Source organism: Homarus americanus, unplaced genomic scaffold (assembly GCF_018991925.1).
Source record: "Homarus americanus isolate GMGI-L3 unplaced genomic scaffold, GMGI_Hamer_2.0 scaffold48354, whole genome shotgun sequence".
Taxonomy (NCBI): domain Eukaryota; kingdom Metazoa; phylum Arthropoda; class Malacostraca; order Decapoda; family Nephropidae; genus Homarus; species Homarus americanus.
In genome coordinates, this window is record NW_024723833.1 from 5979202 (window position 1) to 5999448 (window position 20247).

A 20247-nucleotide genomic window follows, 5' to 3' on the forward strand; every position below is an offset into this window, starting at 1 on the left:
GGGTCGGCCTGGACTCTATTTCAATTAATCCCATATGTTATGTTATTCACTTTCACTTTCTTCATGATCCTATATATATATATATATATATATATATATATATATATATATATATATATATATATATATATATATATATATATATATATATATATATATATATATATAAATATATATATATATATATATATATATATATATATATATATATATATATATATATATATATATATATATATATATATATATATATATATATATATATATATATATATATATATATATATATATATATATATATATATATATATATATATATGTATGTATGTATGTATGTATGTATGTATGTATGTATGTATGTATGTATATATATATATATATATATATATATATATATATATATATATATATATATATATATATATATATATATACATACAGTATTACCCCGCCTAACGCGGTTTCACTTAACGCGTTTTTTCATATACGCGGTGCCTCGCCAGAGCTGAACTTTCACTTAACACGGATTTTTTCCACATATACGCGGTGAGTGTCCGGCTCGAGACACTATTTTTTGATTTGCCCCACCCGCCACCCTGCCTGACTGCCTGTTTTAGCTCATGAAATTCATACAAATTACCCGGCCAGAATATAATTTACATTGCTGGAATTCTTATAATTTGGTGATCATTTTGAATATAAACATCATATATTTTGCATTAGACATACAAATTTTAGATAAAATGTTTTCTCTGAGTAAATATGTTATCTTTTGTGCAAAATATATGACATTTATATTCAAAATATTCCTGGTCTTACAAGGAATCCAGCAATGTCAATTGTATTATCCTAACTTTAGTTTGAGGTATTATTTATTAAAATTTAGTGGTTTTCCCCCAAAAATTTCTCAGAGGGAAGAGCCAGCAGTGTAGTGTGAGAAGAGGGGGAGGGAGTTGAGTCCATTATTTGAATGGACATTAACTTGGCGACTGTATTTCTCTATTTCTCTTAAGTATTAATTGTGTGCATGTACCATCATAAAATTAAGATGTTATTTTTACTACAACATAGTTATGTGTCTTCAAAAAGTGGAGTTTGGGGGTCGGGCTGGTTTCTATTGGAATTAATCCCATATGTTCTGTTGTTCACTTAACATTTCACTTAACGCGGGACCCTCTGGGTTCTATTGACCGCGTTAAGTGGGGTACAACTGTATATATATATATATATATATATATATATATATATATATATATATATATATATATATATTCAAGATATATATATATATATATATATATATATATATATATATATATATATATATATATATATATATATATATATATATATATTATATATATATAGCCTATATATACTGTATATATATATATATATATATATATATATATATATATATATATATATATATATATATATATATATATATATATATATATATATATATATATATATATATATATATATATATATATATATACATAGGAAAGGAAAGAAGAAAACACGAAGTTCCCAAACGCTTTCGTGTAATTCACATCTTCAGGGGTGAGTACAGACTAGAGAGAGTAATACAAATCAAGGTGTATATATACAGAGGAGGGTGAGACCAGGTCCACAATGGTCAGCATATACCTAGATCACGCGCACCTACAGTGATTTACTTGCATATATATATATATATACTGGTGCAGGAAAAGTTCAGGGATTACTGTAAAGTATATTTATATTAATCAGGTTTCTTTGAGTACTGTAACTCACCAATACTGGACTGTACCGTACACCCCAATTTTTGTCTGCCCCTTAAATATTGTTACATTTACTGTACAGTATACAGTACTTCTTTCTCCCCCTTTTTTTTTCACGGTATCAATTGGCATTTTTTCTTCATTTTCCTTCTCCATTTAAATACAGTGCATACATTACTTAATGAAAAAATCTGAATAATGTTTTCACACAAATTTACTTCTATTAAAACTTACAATACATAGGCACTGAGGGAGGGAGGGGAGGGGGGGATCAGGTGAACATGGTGTTGTCAGTTGGCCTTGTGTAAATGTTTATATTGCAGTAGTGTTTTATATTTTAGGCTGATTTTGGTCATAAATAAATTTTATGCATGTTTTTGTTTGTATATGATTGCTCTATAATACTATAGACACTGAATAATAAATATAATGGTACAGTACTGTAACATCACCATTATGAAGCCAGGTTTTTGATCTCTGCTGTAGATATTTTATAAACATTTCAAACATTCAGCTTTTTCATGATGTGAAAATTTTAAATTTGTCCTATTTTTGTTTGTAATTGTGCTTGAAAGATTGGTGTTCATTTTAAACCAAACCAGGCACCAATAGACCCAAAAATGGATTGTAGTAAATTTTAAAAAATAGGGGCACACGTTATGCCCATTGCAGTCGAGCGTAAATTTTTTGGGGGATGCGCATTGAGACATTCATGCTCTAGAGCAGGGGTCACCAAACTTTTTTCACAGTGGGCCGGATAACTGAAAGAATGACGAGCGCGGGCTGCATAATCATTCTGTTCAATACTTGCAAGCCAGAACGAAAGCTCTGGTAACGTTAGAGCGTAGGCGGAGCTACCACGAGCCGGGGAAGGACTTGGGATCCGGCCCGCGGGCCGTAGTTTGGTGACCCCTGCTCTAGAGCTTTAAGAACAATTGGTAATGGGTTCATTTATGTTCTTGCCAAATCATCTTTAAAAAATTTCAGCAAACTATGAGAGCATTGCTTTTGAGTCTTCTTTACCGGAAAATTTTAAAGCGAATAATATGCAAATTGTTTTGGGAGCATGCTGCATTTGCCTGCCTCACCATGCTGTAAGTGCATCTTATGCTTGGTGAGAATAGATAATATTTCAATATAGTTCTTAGGTAGAAAATTGCATGTATATATGAAGACTTCTGATAATGTGAGGAATCTAGCCACATGAACTCCTAAAGTATGACTACTTTACTGGTATTGATCAAGTTCACTTGTCCTTTACTGTGCAGTATATATCTTTTTGGCTACACCCTGCACTAGACAGCTTGAATATATGCACTAGTGCTGTTTTTGTTTTGTTTTTTTACATGCATTGTTTTGTATATTATTGCTCTATAATATTATACACAATAATGATACTGTATGAAGTGAGTTTGTTGATCATTGCGATAATTAATTATACAGTTGTAAAGCATTTACAATATTTAACTTTTTTAAAAATAATCCTCGGAAGATTGGTGCACATTTTAAACCAAACCAGGCAACAGTAGACCCAAAATTGTATTTTTGGTGAATTTTTAAAGGCTTGGATGCAACATAAATCATCCGTACACTAGCATTAGTACTGTACTGTGCAGTATTATGGATGATCCACACTGCATCATCCATGCTCATTGAGACTGTGTATGTAAATATTTATTTCGAGAGGATATTTGGTGCTTTTCTTTTTTATGTTAATGAACCTAGAGGAACCATTGAAAGGCTCTGTTAGATCAGCAGATATTAAATTGGTTCATGCAATATCAACAATCAAGTCATTTGGCCTATTTCCCAATTCCCACTGAATGGGACTCCTTGTTATTGCACCTCAAGTGGGAACTGTTCAGGTTGAATGTTGTCTGTTATTTGTTGCTCTCCTTGAACTTATAAGGAGTTGCATGTTTGTTGAACATGTAACATGAATTTGTTCACCTTGGTAATGCCTTGATGCATATTGTCTGCATAGTGAAAACTCATGAATACTGTAGTGTCTAATTAGACTTTCACAAAGTGTTTTACAGATGAGTGAAGTGGATAAGCTCTTTGCAGTCTGTGAATATGGGAGGTTGCTTCTTATTATGGACAATTATAATAATACTCGTATCTGGTACACAGTCTTCTGCTTTTGATCTCAAGTAATTCTTTGCTGTACAGTAGTAGGATACAGAGGACGTGATTTTGTCGCACTTGTTATGAAGAGTCTCTAAGTTAGAGTGGATATTTGAAAATTTCAGAAGCCCAGAGACATTTTGTTGCTGTATAAGGCCTATGAGGATCTTGATTTGCCATTTCTCTTATTTCCCAATGTCTAAATGCAGTAGAATAAGTCTCTGAGGTTGTAACTCCAATTATAACAAAGAACAGGTGAGATGTGCTGTTACTTTTGTGATATTGTTTGCCCCACTCTCCTCCCACATTGTCTTACAGGGATAAAGCATTTTCTCTTTATTACTGGTATTCCTCTTAAGGGCTAAATAGTATTAGAAGGATTTAAAAATAGTTTAAATTAACCCTGATTAGCACTGTCAAGGTTTTCTGGTTGTAGACTTATAGTTTGGTCCCATATATTTAAGCAACCTCATTCCAGGCTTGTTCATAAAATAGGGATTTCAGGATAATATTCTTATTTTTGATGTAGCAGTCAGTTTTGACCGAAGGTATATTGTAGTGAACTAAGCTGCCATTGTTTGTTGTTACAAAAATTAGTGGTTTTTGAATTGTAATGGAAGCATCCATGCTCCAATTTGAGGTTGCATAACTAGTCTGTCCTTTTGGAGATAAAGTTTCTCATTGATTTTGAGGTCATTAGGTCAAGAGTCAAGGTCATTGTTGTATAGGTAGTTGTACTGAACGAACTACTGAACTAAATACTTTCCCCTGGGGAGAGGGAATTGCCTATTGGTTTTGAAATTACATACTTTAGGCACCTTGCCAAAGGGAGAAAACATTTTTTATTAATTCTTGTCATCACTGGGTTAAAGATGAAGGTTGTGTTATACAGCCAACTGCAAGGGATGCACAGTATGCAAATTTTGTGGTTGTTCTGTACAGTACTATTATTATTCCTTGAAACATTGTATGATTTACAATGCCTTATCTAAAAGTTGTAATAAACAGGAAATATGAGTTCTAAGGAGAAGAGCTTTATGTTTGGGAGAATAGGAGGATTAAGGACAAAAATTTTACCTCATCTTTTTCACTATTATATTATTTTTCTCATAAATTATTACAAATCTAAACTGCCAAAGGGGTTTGGCATCATTGGAGTGCAATGTATGTTACTAAAATAATTAAAGAATTTCTAAATCCAAAGAATTTCTTCATTGTAGGTATCATGGACAACAGTGCCCAAATGCCAGCTTTCTACCGTGAAGAAGCTAACAAATTACTGGCCAAATATTATCCTATTGAGATACATCCTAAAATGACAGAGGAAGAGAAGATCCCATACATGATAGAATGGTACGAACAAATTCACAAACTGATTGTCAAATGCCAAGTCAGTCAGGAATCACTGAAAGGCATGGTCAGTTCTAGTAATGCCAGGCTAAGGTATGTAAGAGTTCTGTGTGTTGTTGATAGAAATCCTTTATAACCAGTATATTTTCACACCCATAGCTTAATGAAAAAAAATAATATTTATATACTGTATATAATTTTCTGTTACAGTACTTGTCATGGATTTTTTTGTTACATAACTCAAGTCTTTCACTTCAATATCTTGTCTTAATCTCCTTTTTCATAGTCTAGATATCAAAATTTGTTTGGTGAATTAAGATATACGTAAAAGCTCCTGTCTAGTCTGCCATGGTGAATCATATCTCTCGAACAAAATAATATTTGAAAAAAAAAAATTTTATTTGTATTTTTCTTCATTGACCCCTATGCCCTGGGCTAGGGTGCCACTGGCCGTACCCCCCACATGGGGTAAATCAAGAAAAATCAACTTTTCCAAAAATAATTTTTAACCTTTTTAAATGATAAAACAATCAAAAAGAAGTAATTAAAACTATACTGTATATTGACCCTCTAGAAACTTCCCTGGGGCCACAATGGCGGGAAAATGGCAGCGCAGAACGAGGGAGATAAGTGGATGGCGTTGTTTTGACGGCGAGTGCTCGTGGTCATGTATGCACTTTGCAGCCATTTTCTGCTTGCCTTTGTGTCTGGGATGGCCAGTAATGCATATATTTACTGAACATAATACTTATTTTCTATAAATAATTAATTTAAAATTTATTTTATTTGCATTATTTTTCATAAAAAGTGCTTGGCGACACACACGCAGTCTGTCGCCAGGCTGTCTGGCTGTCTTTTTGTTTGGGAGAGCAAGTAATGCATAGAATCAATTATCGGAATAATAATTCCACGAATAAGTACATTTATAACATAATCGCAGCACTATTTTCCAGTAATACTACACTACAATACAACTACACTACTTTTAGCAATATTACTTTGATACAACATGATAAAATGGACAAACAATGAAAATGAAACAAACAGAAGTAAGTACTTACATTCCAGAAGCTTCCCTGTGGCCAATTGTGGAGTGAAGAGTGGTGCTTAGGGGAGGAGGTAGTGGTGTGAGGCAGTAGTGCTTCCTTGACGCCTCGCTCACTGTCTGTGCTCGTGGGTAGTGATGAGTGAATGCGCACAACTTTGTACCTTTTACTCAAATAAGTCACTTTGTACCTTACAAATAAACTTATCCACTGCACTTACACTATTTTTTTATCACTAGTTTCTAATCACTATTTCCTTATAACACTACTATTTACAAGCACTTCTCATGTTCTACATTGTTTTAGAAGGTTATCATTGTGTGGTACTCCATAAAACAAAGTTTACAGAGACCCACATCGTACTCCTTGCACCAAATCGACACGTCCTTCTGTTTAGATGGGAGCTTGGTGGTGTTTTTGCATACGTAACACCGCCTTTGCCCCTTACGATCACCTGGATCACTTGGAAGGTCGTCAAGGTAGTGTCGAGCAGCCCATTCACTTGCAAGGAGTCAGTCCGGGAGTCCTATTTGGCTGTGGCATTGTGGTACAGCAGGCACAATGTCACAATATTTCTCTAGGATTTCAGAAATTACTTGTTTCTGAAAAACCCTGAGAGATGTTTTTTTCCGTTTTTTTACAAGGTACAAGTTGTATGCATTCAGGATGGTAATGTCCACGAGGTGTAGGAACATCTTATACCATTTACATTTCCTTACACACTCAATTGCGCCAACCTGCATATCACTCTTATCCACGAGGTGTATGTTGACATTGTAGTCCACAACAGCGTCAGGTTTTTTCACTACCTCTCCTGTTGCCCTGTCCCTTTTTCCACAGTCCACCATTTTGCCCTTGTGCACGGTTGACAGCATCTGGACAGTACGCTTATCATGCCAGTGTATTGCAAGCATCTTGTCTGCGTGCTTCAGCTGGACCACTCCTTGTGCAGGTTTACCAGTAAATACGGGCCAGTGTTTCCTGGTCTTGCGTACTGTCCCACAAGAACCGGTGTCATGTTCAAGTAGGAACTTGGACAGGGCAGAAGTATAGTAATTGTCCGTTTAGAGGAGATGATTCCCTCCAAAGTAGTGGTCCAGAATTTCTTGACGACAGCTCCCGAGAAACCATGTGAGTCGTCCTTGCGTATGTCTACGTCACTTGCTGTGTAAACTACGAGATCTAAGACATACCCAGTCTCTCAGTCACACAACACGAAGAACTTTATCCCAAAGCGATGCTGTTTGGAGGGAATGTATTGTCTAAAAACAACACGTCCTCTGAAAAGCACCAGAGACTCGTCTTATACTACATTATGGAAGGGTCTGAAGAACTTCATGAATCTTTCCTTCAGGGTTGTTGTTGTCTACCAAGTGATGATAACGTAGGATGGAGGCAATCCGGTCTCTTGACATGAATTTGACCAACACTGGAGTTGCTGTTATGTCATTAGGAGATATCCAGTACTCCTGAAGTACGTGTTTCTTTACATGGGCCATTAGCATGAGTAATGCAAAAAATACTTACAGTTTTGACACAGCAACATCACTCCTGCATCGCATGTGCGGCAAGGGGCCAGGGTCATTATCATGTGTGTGCTGAAAATTTGTTTGTTTCAGTACACACAAAGTTCATGAATGCACCGTCAAAGAAAGCCCAAAAGTAGTCAAGTTCACTAGATTCATCCGTACATGGAAATTCAGGAGTAATTCCACCTGATGATCATCTGAAATCAAGGATGTCAGGCTGGAAATTACTGCCATCAGACCATACAAGCGCATCCATTGTCCCTTGCCTTGGCCGCGAGCGAGATGCGGGCACACGCCGTCCTCCCCGTGCCCTGCTCCCTGCCTCCTCGCCGTCACTATCACTTTCTTCACTTGTCCCCACCACATCCTCCAACTCCACAGTATTATCATGTTCACAAGGCTCATAGTCACTGCCTTCATCACCACTGTCACCAAAATCACACACTGCAGCACTCAGATCTAATAGTTCTTGCCGTATCTCGCTATCATCCAGCCCGCGGCGGCGGCGCTTGATAGAAGATGCGTGCGGTGAGTGAGCGCAAGAGGTTGATGGACGACTCTCCATGGTTACAGGCTAGTGCGTACTAACTGCACTGAGCCCACCCACGCTACCCTGCATGTGGCGTGACACTCAAATAGTCACGCTGGAACCTGCTAACCCGTGCTGGGCATTCAAACAATGCTGCGAAAAGGCACGCGTTCCGGAACCGTTCTGGAATGACAACCATGGTGTAGGGGTTAACAATGCAGGGAGAGTTCAGACAAATTTCATTGTCAAATTTATTCATTCTATTCACTGATATGTCCCCTTGCCAAAGACTGAAGATACTTGAAGCATGACATGAACCGTTGGAAACTTGGAGATTGTATGACACAGAAAAATACTTGTTGATAGGGTGTTTCACAGAGTTTAAGACCAGTTTAAAATAAGTTTTACTTTTACTTTTATCCTCTTCACCACTGTTCGGCTCGTTAGCCGCTTGGGCAATCGGTCACATCTCTGTTACTTTTCCTTTTCTTTTATCCTCTTCACCAAATGATCGGCTCGTTAGCCGTTTGGGCGATCGGTCACGTCTCTGTCATGCACTGTTGGCAAATACTGGGCATGCACCGGCTCCTGAATGTACCTGAACCCGCTCCAGTGTTGGTCAAGTCTTGTCTTGAAAGAGCTCACACTCGGTGCCGTCACAACACTGGTAGATTGTTCCAAGAGTTTACAACCCTCACTCCAAAAAAGTTTGCCCTCACAGTTTTCTGGACTTGCAGCTTCTTCAATCTTGAGCTGTGACCCCTTGTGGGGCGAGCGTCCTCCGGCTCCAAGTAAGGACACTCGACTGAGTAGTGCCCCTTGAGATGTTTATATACCTCGATTAGGTCACCCCTTGCCTGTCTGTAGTATAAGCTAGGCAAGTTCAGGCACTCCAATCTCTCCGGGTAGCTGAGGTGCCGAAGTGTAGGCACCAGTCTGGTGGCCCTCCTTTGAACATTTTCAACCAACTGACAGTCCCTAGCATATCTCGGGGACAAGACAGGGTGACAGTATTCCAGATGGGGAAGCACTTCACTCTTGATGATCGTTACGAGGGAAGGACCGTCTAGATATCTGAACGACCTTCTTATAAGACCCAATAATTTATTTGCCTGATTTACCTTCTTCTCGCAATGGCCCGAGAACTTCAGCTCATTGTCAATATACACACCTAGGTCTTTCTCACATTGTCTCAAATAGTGCAGTTTCTTCATCCCGTTGGGACGTATGATACGCCTCCTTACTGTTGGTACGCCCCAGGTGCATCCTCTTACACTTCGTGACATTGAATCAAAGCAGCTATTTCTTCGAACATTCTTGGAGCCCATAGAGGTCCTTCTGCAGCTCTTCACAGTCAATAGAAAGGGCAAGGGCCTTCCCATATGTTCTTGTAATCTAATGGAGGGTGCATGGTGATGACACTTAAGTAATGCCTTTCAGAACACTAACTGTAAAAGTATTAATGGAATAGGGGAAGCAATAAGATATTCCTGCAAATGTGCAGTGCAGAAAAGTTTCCAGTGAGTTCATTGTAAATTATTTTGATGTATTTTTCTGTACCTAATTGAGAAGGTAGAGTATCCCAGCACAACACTCAGGCCACAGATGACAGTAGTATTCCATCTGGAAGTAAACATAACTTAAATAAATGGTTGCCATCTTTTCATAGAAGTAGGTCCTGAGCCTGAACATAAGTCCAAGTTTCACTGAAGCAGTTTTGGCTAAAGTTCTAATGAAGTGTGTTATAATAAAAATAGAAGTAAGGGTGATGCATATATCCCGGTGCTGTGTGACGATAGGAAGACAAAGTTATCAATATTTCAATTGAAATAAGTTCACTATCGTGCCTGTTACTAGTACAGGGTATTTGTTTTATTTTAGTAACTTTGGAGGAAGCCAAGCTAGATGATCCCCCCCAGATGTACTTACAGTCTTCTTGTAGAGATGAGGTTGTCTGCTGTTTGGCATTAAACATTTACCATAATCTTGAGACTGGCAGAGTGAGGGATTATGGACGACTCAGTTTTCTGAGATAAATTTTACTGAGAAATATAATTATAGAAATGGTTATGTAAAAGAAGATTGTGAAGTCTTTCCTAACTCTGAAACCTAACAAAATATGTGTGTTTACATTGGTGCAGGGAGTGCAAAAATTGGGACAAGGTGGGGAAACTGAGTTCTTGTGTGGAAAAACTGAGAAGGGTGTTGTCACAAAAATTAGCAGTAGATGGCAATACCCATTGGTTGCCTGCCAAGCATGTTTTCCAGGTAAAACCCCCAAATTAGAGGCACAAACCAAAATACAAGATACATTCAGCTTTCCCTTCCAGGGCCTATGTTGCTTGACAATTATTTTGTCATCTTTTGGTCTTGAAGGTAAGCTTTTCTGTCCAAATTTTCAGGGTGTGAAATTTATGAAAAAATGTAAGTATGGCACCTGTGCAAATGATATATTACTGTAGAATCCCTTGCTTCCCCAAGAATTCTTGAATCTTATTATTATATTTGTATTGGTAGATAGTCTCAAGGTGTACAGAGTAGTAATTTATGGCATATAAGATGCATGGCTATTTAAGACTCACCCCGCATTTTAGCAGGAAATATTCAGGAAAAGAACCTGTGGATTTTCCTCCTGTAGCCATAGTTTTCTTAAAATAATTTATACAGTAGTGTACCAGTAAATGTGAGAAATCAATAAAAATAATACCAATAAATAAGTTACAACAAAAATACTGTATTGGCAAAGCAGTAAATAAAAGCCAAATGAAAGTTTAACACAGTCGCTATTTGCATATATACACTATTCCCTGGTTCTCCATAGCAACGGAGACACTACCCCCCACACACCTCACCGCCTCCTCCTCACCCACCAAGCCAGCTAATTCGCGTACAAAGAAATGTATATTCTCTTAATGTGTTTGCCCTTAGGATTATTATAATTATTATTATATATTTTATTTTTTTTTACTTTTTTCACAATATGTAGGATGGTGTGTACATGTAACTGAGTAAAAATTAACGAGGAAAGTTAAGTATGTCTACCCAGAATATGAGATGAAAAACAACCATAACACCTCACAGCTATGCCCAGTAGTCTTAGTGACGAGTCTAACCAGGCTACAATGCCACCAGCGATGTTAACAAATGCAAATGTGAAAAGAAAGTTACCTGTATCTGTAATTCTTCATTTGTATCAGGTATTTGTAAATTTAAAAATAAATGTTGCAGGTAAGGCATTAATAGATTGTAATGCTTGTAAGAGTTCTGAAATGGTTATTGCTTATCTACCTCTGAAGAGTTGGGTGTCTGCCGTATGGGCGTTAATCGTCTCGGGTTACCATCATCATTACACTACTAGTTATCAATCGAGCTTTTATATTTACAATAATTATTTTTTAGTTAATTAAAAATAATAATAATAACCTATTTTTAATTCTAGAGTTAGGTTAGGTAGAATTTAGCCTACTGGAGACAGCAACTGGGGGATTCATTAGCTTATGGGAGACTGCAACTTCACATATAGGACGCAGGCTGTTTTTTTTTTTTTTTAGCCATTATATGCTGTAAAATACGGTACTTTAATAATCACTAAGGTTGTTTTCCCTGTGTTATAATGTAGTGGACAGGATTTATGCTATGGTTGTATGGGAAAACCCTTAAAGAAATGGGAAATGACAACCCAGAGTTTAAAGTTTGCATATAAGCTTGGAACTCCAGGTACTAGGTGATTGACTTGAACCGTTGTTGAGCTCTTGAGTGGCTAGTGAGCCAAGGTTTCAGGGTATGTACTGTAATAGATTTCTGGGTACATGAGTTTATCATGCTACGGTAATAAATAATAACTTATTGTGACAAGCACAAATTTTAAAACACAGGAAAATAGATAATTTTAAAGGTAAAAATCAGTAATCGTACCAGTAGTTTAACAGCTTGACATTGTCTCCATATCTGGCAACTGCCTGTCATGTAGGAATTCAAAATGTCGCATTGATATACAGTGTAGATAAAAATTTTGAGGCATTTCAAATATGTTTTGGGGATGCTTTTCTGTAAGTATGAAAAAAGCATCCAAAGTTAATATTAAGGATTTTTTATCTAGTTATGATGAGATAAAAAAATGCTAACCTAACCTAATCAAACTTAAGCTACTATAATCCAATAAAACCTGTCCCCCCCCCCCCCATTTACTGTTAGGGTGTTTACAGTAATCATCAAGTGAAATAAGTGAGGACTCCTAATCTTAATGAGTTTCCTTAACATAGATTTTTCTTAGTCGAGCGGATGCAGCACTTACCTCCTGTTCCGGGTGTTGGTGGTTCAATTCGTAGGCTCTCCCAGTTCAACCAGTTGTAAATGGGTGTCTAAGTTTACAACATAAAGAAGTGAATGAGGTCAAGTGCAGTATTGGTCAAGCTGCCTCCTTGTAAACAGTGTCCCTAATATGCAGTCTTGCCTATGGGACCCACTTTTCACTATTATAAGAATACAAATATGGTAGAAAGTGGCTTTCATGATATAAGTGCTTGATGAGGACTGTTAAGGTTTTTTGTTGAACCAAACTCCTCTGTGATGGGGGAGCAACAGTGAGAAATAGAGGAGTAGTGGAGGTTTTTTAACTTGGTATTTATTCCATCAGTTTGTGACTATTTATAACTAAAACTGCACCCTGCACAGTACTGGTAAAGAGTGTCAGTGGTTGTACCAATGGAAGATAACTTGTTTTCCAGAGATGGGACGGAGGATCTCTTCAGCAAGCTTCACAGCACAAATGTTCCAGTGTTAGTGTTCTCTGCAGGAATGGGAGACATTCTGGAGCAGGTCCTTAGGCATTTTAATGTATACACAGATAATGTCAAAGTTGTCTCCAATTTCTTCAAGTACAATGAGGAGGTAAAGTGGGAAGCTATTTTGATAGTTGACTTTTTCATGGGTTTGAGGTACCATAATTGTAATGCAATTCAATACAGTACTTGTATGTAATAAATGGATATATTTCATAAAACTTGATATTGTAGTACAGTAGTTAGGATATACAGTACAGTATAGTACAGTACCTGAATTCCAAGTACAGTACAGGTATACCTTGCTTATACATTGTTTCACTTAAATGTTATTGATGAATAAGAGAAAAATATTATTTTCTCAAAAAGTAAAAAACAATTATATGATTACGCTTTAGTGGTGGACTACTTTGGTTCTCTTTAGAATGCCAAACAACTACTAAATACCTTCCCTCCCCAGCATCAGTTTACACATAACTCACCACATTCACTTGATCTTGTTTGTTTACATTGAGTTAAATCTTACAAAAACCATGCAAAATAAATAGAAAAAACACAGCAGGTAAAATTTGTGCCTTTAGTAGGCAAAAACAAGGAAAAGTATTAATATAGAGGTTAAATTAGATGTTTTAAGGCATTAAAAATTACTATGATTATTATTATTATTATTATTATTTTTTTTTTATGTACAGTATACATATATAGAAGTAATTTATTTTTTTTGAGATATTACAGTACAGGTTGTACCTCTCTAGTCCGGCATTCTGTGGTCCGGAAACTCCCGTGGTCCGGAACGATTTTAGTTTGTCCAATAGGTAGATAGGCTGCCTTTATTTATTTTATCTGAATTATTATTACAGGAGTATTAAATTTTGCCCCTCAGGCCCCAATGTGGGTCAGTGACCTATGCCGGGTGGGCTAATCATAAAAAAAAAAAAAAAAGCGCGGGGAAATTAAGGTTTGTTTACATCCGGCAGTTGGCTGCTCTCTCTCTCTCTCTCGCTTCTATACAGAGTACAACATTTAACCCTTCAATATATGAGCAGTAAATAAGTGTTGCTTTCATATTCTTATGCGGAAATGTGCGATATGTTTTCACATGTCGCCCTTACATATGGCGCAGTCTCACTTTTTTTACATTAATAGTTAGCTACTTATATTGTTCCATTTATTAACATTAAATAACATTACAGGTACTTCAAACAACCATATTAATTTTTTACATTAATTTTACCACAGCTAAAATCAGGGTCTTATTTTCTTCAGTTTTATATGTAGAACCAATCAGTCACTGGTTTTGTATGCTTTTAACATAAACAATGCGGCAGCCGTCTCATCTCCTCTAATATTCCGCGTATTATTAATAAATTGTATTGTTAATTTTACACAAACATTAATTCAATAAACAAATTCAGAAACATTAATTAAAATATATATGAACAGTAAATAAGTGTTGCTTTCATATTCTTATGTAAAGTAATGACGATATGTTTTCCTATGTCTTGTATGCGCTTTTATCTGTGATTCTCTTTCTTTCATAGCTACTTTATTGTTCCATTTATAAACATTAAATAACATTACTTAAAACAACCATATTAATTTTACTACAGCTACAACTAAGGTCTTATTTTCTTCAGTTTTTATATGTAGAACCAGTCAGTCACTGGCTTTGTAATCAACGAAACAATGCTGTTTCTCGTGTGTTTTAATATTCCGTTATTATTAATGAATTGTATTGTCATTTTGCACACAAACATTAATTCAATAAAAGACATTCAGTAATAAACAATAATGAATCTTTTGTACATAAGAAATGAGCTGTTTACACGATTATGCACGCCGTCTGCACGTTGGCGGTTGTTCAAACCCGTGCGGAATTAAAGTTTCCGGCCAAAATTTATTTTTATTTATTTTTGTATGTTCCAATAAAATCGTTAAGAATTAAAAACTCGCTTAAATTGAGAAGCTACTTTACGACATTTAACCCTTCAATATGTCTTCAAAGAGACCATGATGCAGAGAAAGTGGTGCAAGTGCTTCCAAGCATAAGCACAAGTCACTATCTATCCAGGAAAAGGGTGAATTTCCATGGTCCGGCACAGTCAGGTCCCGAGGTTGCCGGACTAGAGAGGTACAACCTGTATTAGGAGAAAGTAGCTTCACATCATCACTGTCATTGGCTGTAATACTCAACAGTTCAATATAAAAAAAATGACAGATGCTCCTAAGGTGCCAAGAATATTATTCAACTTTTGTTAATGGATATTAAGTGATGTTAAAATTATTTCAGGGTGTTATGGTTGGTTTCAAAGGTGAACTGGTACATGTGTTCAACAAGAATGAAAATGCAATCCACTCATCAAATTACTTTAACAAGCTCAAAGGACGAAACAATGTGATTCTTATGGGAGATTCCCTTGGTGATATCAAAATGGCTATGGGTGTACCACAGCCAAGTAATGTCTTGAGGATAGGATTCCTTAATGACAAGGTAAGGGAAGTTTTGAAGCATTGTCTCTTGTTAAATTTGATGTTCATTGTGCAGGTGAGTGATTGAATGAAAGAGTTGGCTTATGTGGGATTGAGGCAGAGTTGTATGATGTCATCTTTGCTTTTGTTTTTAAAAATAATTGCATATTAGCCATATATTATATCAAAGTTCTTATGCTTTATAATTACAGTAATTTATTTGGAAATTAATTATTGTACAGTAGTATTTTATTTCTAGTGATGTAGCAGACAATCATCTTTATTCCTATGGGTAAGTTAGGGACAACAGTGTAAAACCATTGAGTACAGTATTTGCATAAGCATGTTCTTCATGTTTATATCATTCCTTTTCACTTATCAAGTTATCAATATATTTTCTTTTTTAGGAAGAGCGTCTGGAGGCATACATGAACAACTTTGATATAGTTCTTATTGATGACCAGACTATGGATGTTGCAGGGTCAATAGTTGGCTTAATGAAATAATAAATTTGAAAAAATGAATATACGTCCAGTAGTGAGAGTAATGAAGAAGTGTTGGATTCTAAACCACTTAGTGCTTTATTCAGAAATGTTGTATTATAGCTTAGCATTCTTTGAAAAAACACTGTTGGTGAAAGTACCATTCATTGTGATGCTGTATCATCAGTAGATTTGTACTCTTGTAGCAACATGGTGACAAAGTTCAAAGTAGAGATCTTGGATGGACCAAAGAAGAAAATCATCGGTGAACTGATGTTTAGCAGTGCATTAACAATGGGGCAGAAGTTTGATCATTTTGATGAAAAGTAATGTTGAATTAGTATACAGTACAGGTGTTCTACTTATGAACGAGTTACGTTCCTGAGGTTTGTTTGTAAGTCCAACTTTACTCTTGTAGATACCAAACATATTGTAAAAATGAAAGATTATGGATATTTAGTACAGCTATACCCTTTAATACAGTCTTAAAACCTGGCTCACTTTCTCCTTCGGTAATGTTTGTTCTATATGGAATTTTCTTCAAAATAATCCCAGGTTTATCTCAAATTTTGGGCTCATTCGTCCACACTAAGAACAGTAGTATTTTTTCTTAGGAAACTGAAAAATTCCTTTCCTACTCCCACAGCATGGCACAACAGTACTACAAAAGGTTTGGAAACACCTACACATCAGCCTTATTTTAACAATGGCCCAAGGCTGAACATCTCCATTATTTCAACTGTTATTATACAGTATACTGATAATTTGTTGTTCAAATTTGTTAAAGTTGAGTTATATTTGAGTCTTTTAACTATATAGTCTAATATTTGATGGAGATACATTTGATAATCTAGATACCACCGGGTATCTAAGACTCAAAGACACCATGTAGACGCTGTTAGGTCGTCACTTAATATAAATTTTATGTAACACTATTGTTTTAGAAGTTGTTACAGTACATCTTTTCTAGGATTTTCTACATGTTTGAGCTGCATAAATTTATTTGTGCAGTCTTGAATGATTTCATTTGCCCTAGTAAGAAAACAAATTGGTTAAAAACTAAAAGTGTACTCATTAAAAGCCTCCATCTTTTATAATTCACTTGGGTTGATATGCGAGCATAGTACAATACAGTACATAATATGCAGATTTCCTTACTGTATATGCAAAGACTCCATGAAAATTTTGCCCTTATGCACCCTGGTGTGAGCTGGTATGCTGTAACTTCTAGTGTAAGAAATATTATACGGTATATGTCTTTAATGTTTCATTACTTGGAGAAGTATTTAATTCTTTTAATACTGTTTCATTAAATTAGTTTTTAACGATTAAAGACACAAATATCAAAGACAGTCGATCAGTTGATGAAAACGTACTTTCCCTCATGACATGAGTCACCTTGAGTCTGAATAACTGCAGTCCAGGAAGCAGTTGTCCAGACTCAGGGAGAGTTATTATTTGTTAAAACGTATTTTTAAGTGATGGAATTAGTGTTGAAGTGAGAAAAGTGGTTTCCTAAGAATTGTTTACTTTATCCTTTTTGCCAATGGACTGCTCTCTACCGGACCTATGTATACTGTAGTGTATCCTCTTTGCCTTTAGTATAAGAGCATTAATTGTGGCTTTAATGTTTCATTTCTTAGAGAAGCATTAAAATTTTTGTTACATTAAAAAAAAGTATGTTTTAAAGTTCAATAGTAAAAGAAGATGATCAGCTGATGGTGCCTAGACCATCCAGCAGCATTTACGAGCCCACTTATGGTTAATGACACTATATGTTCTATTGTTCCATGTATTCATTTCTTAGTTAAACATCAAATACTTTTAGTACTGAATGTTTCATTAAATAATTTTTTAAAGGTTTAGTGAATAAATTTCAAATGAAGACATTAAAACGGTTTCTTATAACCTCAATAGATGGCAGCATGAGAGGACACGTCTTCTACTAGCACAGGCCACCAGGCCCAGTATAGTAATGTGCTGTTACTGTACCTTACTACTTGAGTCATCTTGAGTTTGAACAATTGCAGTCTAAGAAGCAGTTGTTAAGACTCTGTGAGTTATAATTTGCTAAAAGTTTTGAAAGGTAGAATTAGTGTTGAACTGAGAAAAAGTGCTGTCTTAATGTATGCATGTTATTCGATTCCTCACTGGTTGGCTGTGTACTTTACCTTCACTACTGTAGCATATTCTCCGTGCCTTAATTGTAAGAACATTAAGCATCTTTAATGTTTCATTTCTTAGAAAGCATTAACTAATTTTAATGTTACATTAAATATGAATTTTAATACTACAAACTGCTAACAAAAAATTGCCAGATTTGAAGTTTGGAAAGGTTCAGAAAAGGTTCTTGGAATGCATCTCATTTTTTTCCTCCATATTACCAAGTATTAAATTTATGTGAATTAGAATTATGTGAGGTTTTGGGAGAACATAACCCTTGCATATATTAAGACCCAAGTTTACAGTTAAATAAATTGTCTTGCTTGTATGTAATGAGTACATTGTTTGTTTTTTGCCTTAATAAAAATCATGAAGAAATTTGTTCCAAGCCTGAAGAACATATTTTTTGTAAACCAAAATTTTTATTGTGCTAGATCCAGTTACTTAAACATTTGTTGTCTACCTAACTTTATTGTTCCTTTTTGATGTAATGTTATATTAATGTTTACTTGTGGCTCCAGCAAGGGGTGAAGTACCAGCTTCACATTGGTTTAGTGATAGAACTTTCCTGGGATGAAGCATGTACTGTACTGTATAAAGTTACATAGGGATGTGTGCAAGTCACTCAACTTTACAAAACCGATCTTTGTATAAAATATTTCACCCTCTATATTCATGTTAACCATAAGTAGTACAGTGAACATTGTGGTGCATGGAGACATTGTGTTTAAGTTGATTGTAAAGCTTACTGTATAAGTAAGCAGAGAATTATACATGAAGAACATTGCAAGTTTTCATACATTTTGTCACAACTCTGTTCCATAGTGCAAGTACTGTACAATCATTTTTCACTTAGAACAAAACCCAGATATGTAGCTTATATTTTTTATAGAAGTGATTCACTGTTATGTTGGATTACATTGCAGAATATACAGTTGGCTTTGTATGAATACACTCTCAGGATCTTTCTAGTATAAAATAAAATTACCCCCCAAAATTGTCTACTGTACACATTTCATTTACCTCTGTTCATTGTTCTCATACATTCTTCATTTCACACATGTAATTTTTTTATAAAGGAAAACAGCAGATTATCAGTTAATTGGGTGATGTATTTTGTGGCGGTAACCATGTGGCAATAACAAGGCAAGGCTGAAAAACTAACATGGGGATATGTACCTAGACTATTTCAATAAGTTCTGTTACATAGGTGATATAAACAATGCCAATGGTGGCACTAAAGCTTGCCTTTTACAAGAATCTAAAGTGGCTGGAGGAAGTTGTGAGTTGTTGTTTATTAACGCAAGAGGACTTTCTCCCCGTCTGAAAGGAAGAATGTACAGTATTGTGGCTGGTGTGAGAAGTATGATGATGTATGGTGGTGAAATGGCAGTTACTGAGGATGACATAAGCAGGCTTGAGTGAGCTGAAATAAAAATGTTGAGGTGATGTGTATTGTGACATTGAAAGACAAAACCCACCTGTCAATTTTGATGTTAACCGAGTGATTATAACAATTTAAAATTAACTGTTCATAGAAAAATATTTATAATATAAGTGTTAAATACCTTTTTTAACTAATTTGAATTTGCTGTTTAATTTGATTAGCATATACAGTATGATCATATCAGAATAACATTACAGTAGTATTAATTGATTCACTGTATAAATTAATTGGAGTCATCAAATGCCTGACCTGACGGTATAAAATAAGTTAACCTAATCAAACCCTATGCAATGTATAAACAGTCAGATCACATGAGAAAATGAGTGAACATCAAAACAGACAGGCGAGTTTAATTTTTGTTTTTATACATACAGTAAAGTACAGTACTGAGTTTTGTTGTGTGCCTTGTCATACCTCAGATACATGAAGTTTTGTTTGCAAGTGCTTGTATTTGGATTTGTGTGTATGTTTTCATTTGTGTTTGATGTACTGTACAGTATAATTATGTAAAGTACAGTACAGTACAGGTATTTGTGTCCTGTGTGCATGTTCATGTGT

The 20247-nt window shown here is 35.5% G+C and overlaps 1 protein-coding gene across 6 annotated transcripts in view; it reads left to right on the plus strand.

The window, feature by feature from the left end:
- Positions 1-19244, plus strand: part of LOC121863795 (cytosolic 5'-nucleotidase 3-like) — a 36812-nt gene extending 17568 nt beyond the window's left edge. For all 6 annotated transcript variants that reach the window (XM_042362618.1, XM_042362616.1, XM_042362617.1 and 3 more), the window contains 4 exons: positions 5114-5336; positions 13075-13237; positions 15419-15621; positions 16004-19244. In XM_042362618.1, the coding sequence (XP_042218552.1) occupies positions 5114-5336; positions 13075-13237; positions 15419-15621; positions 16004-16103 (689 nt within the window). In that variant the 3' untranslated portion in view covers positions 16104-19244. The remainder of the gene's footprint in view (positions 1-5113; positions 5337-13074; positions 13238-15418; positions 15622-16003) is intronic.
- The last annotated feature ends 1003 nt before the right edge of the window (positions 19245-20247 follow it).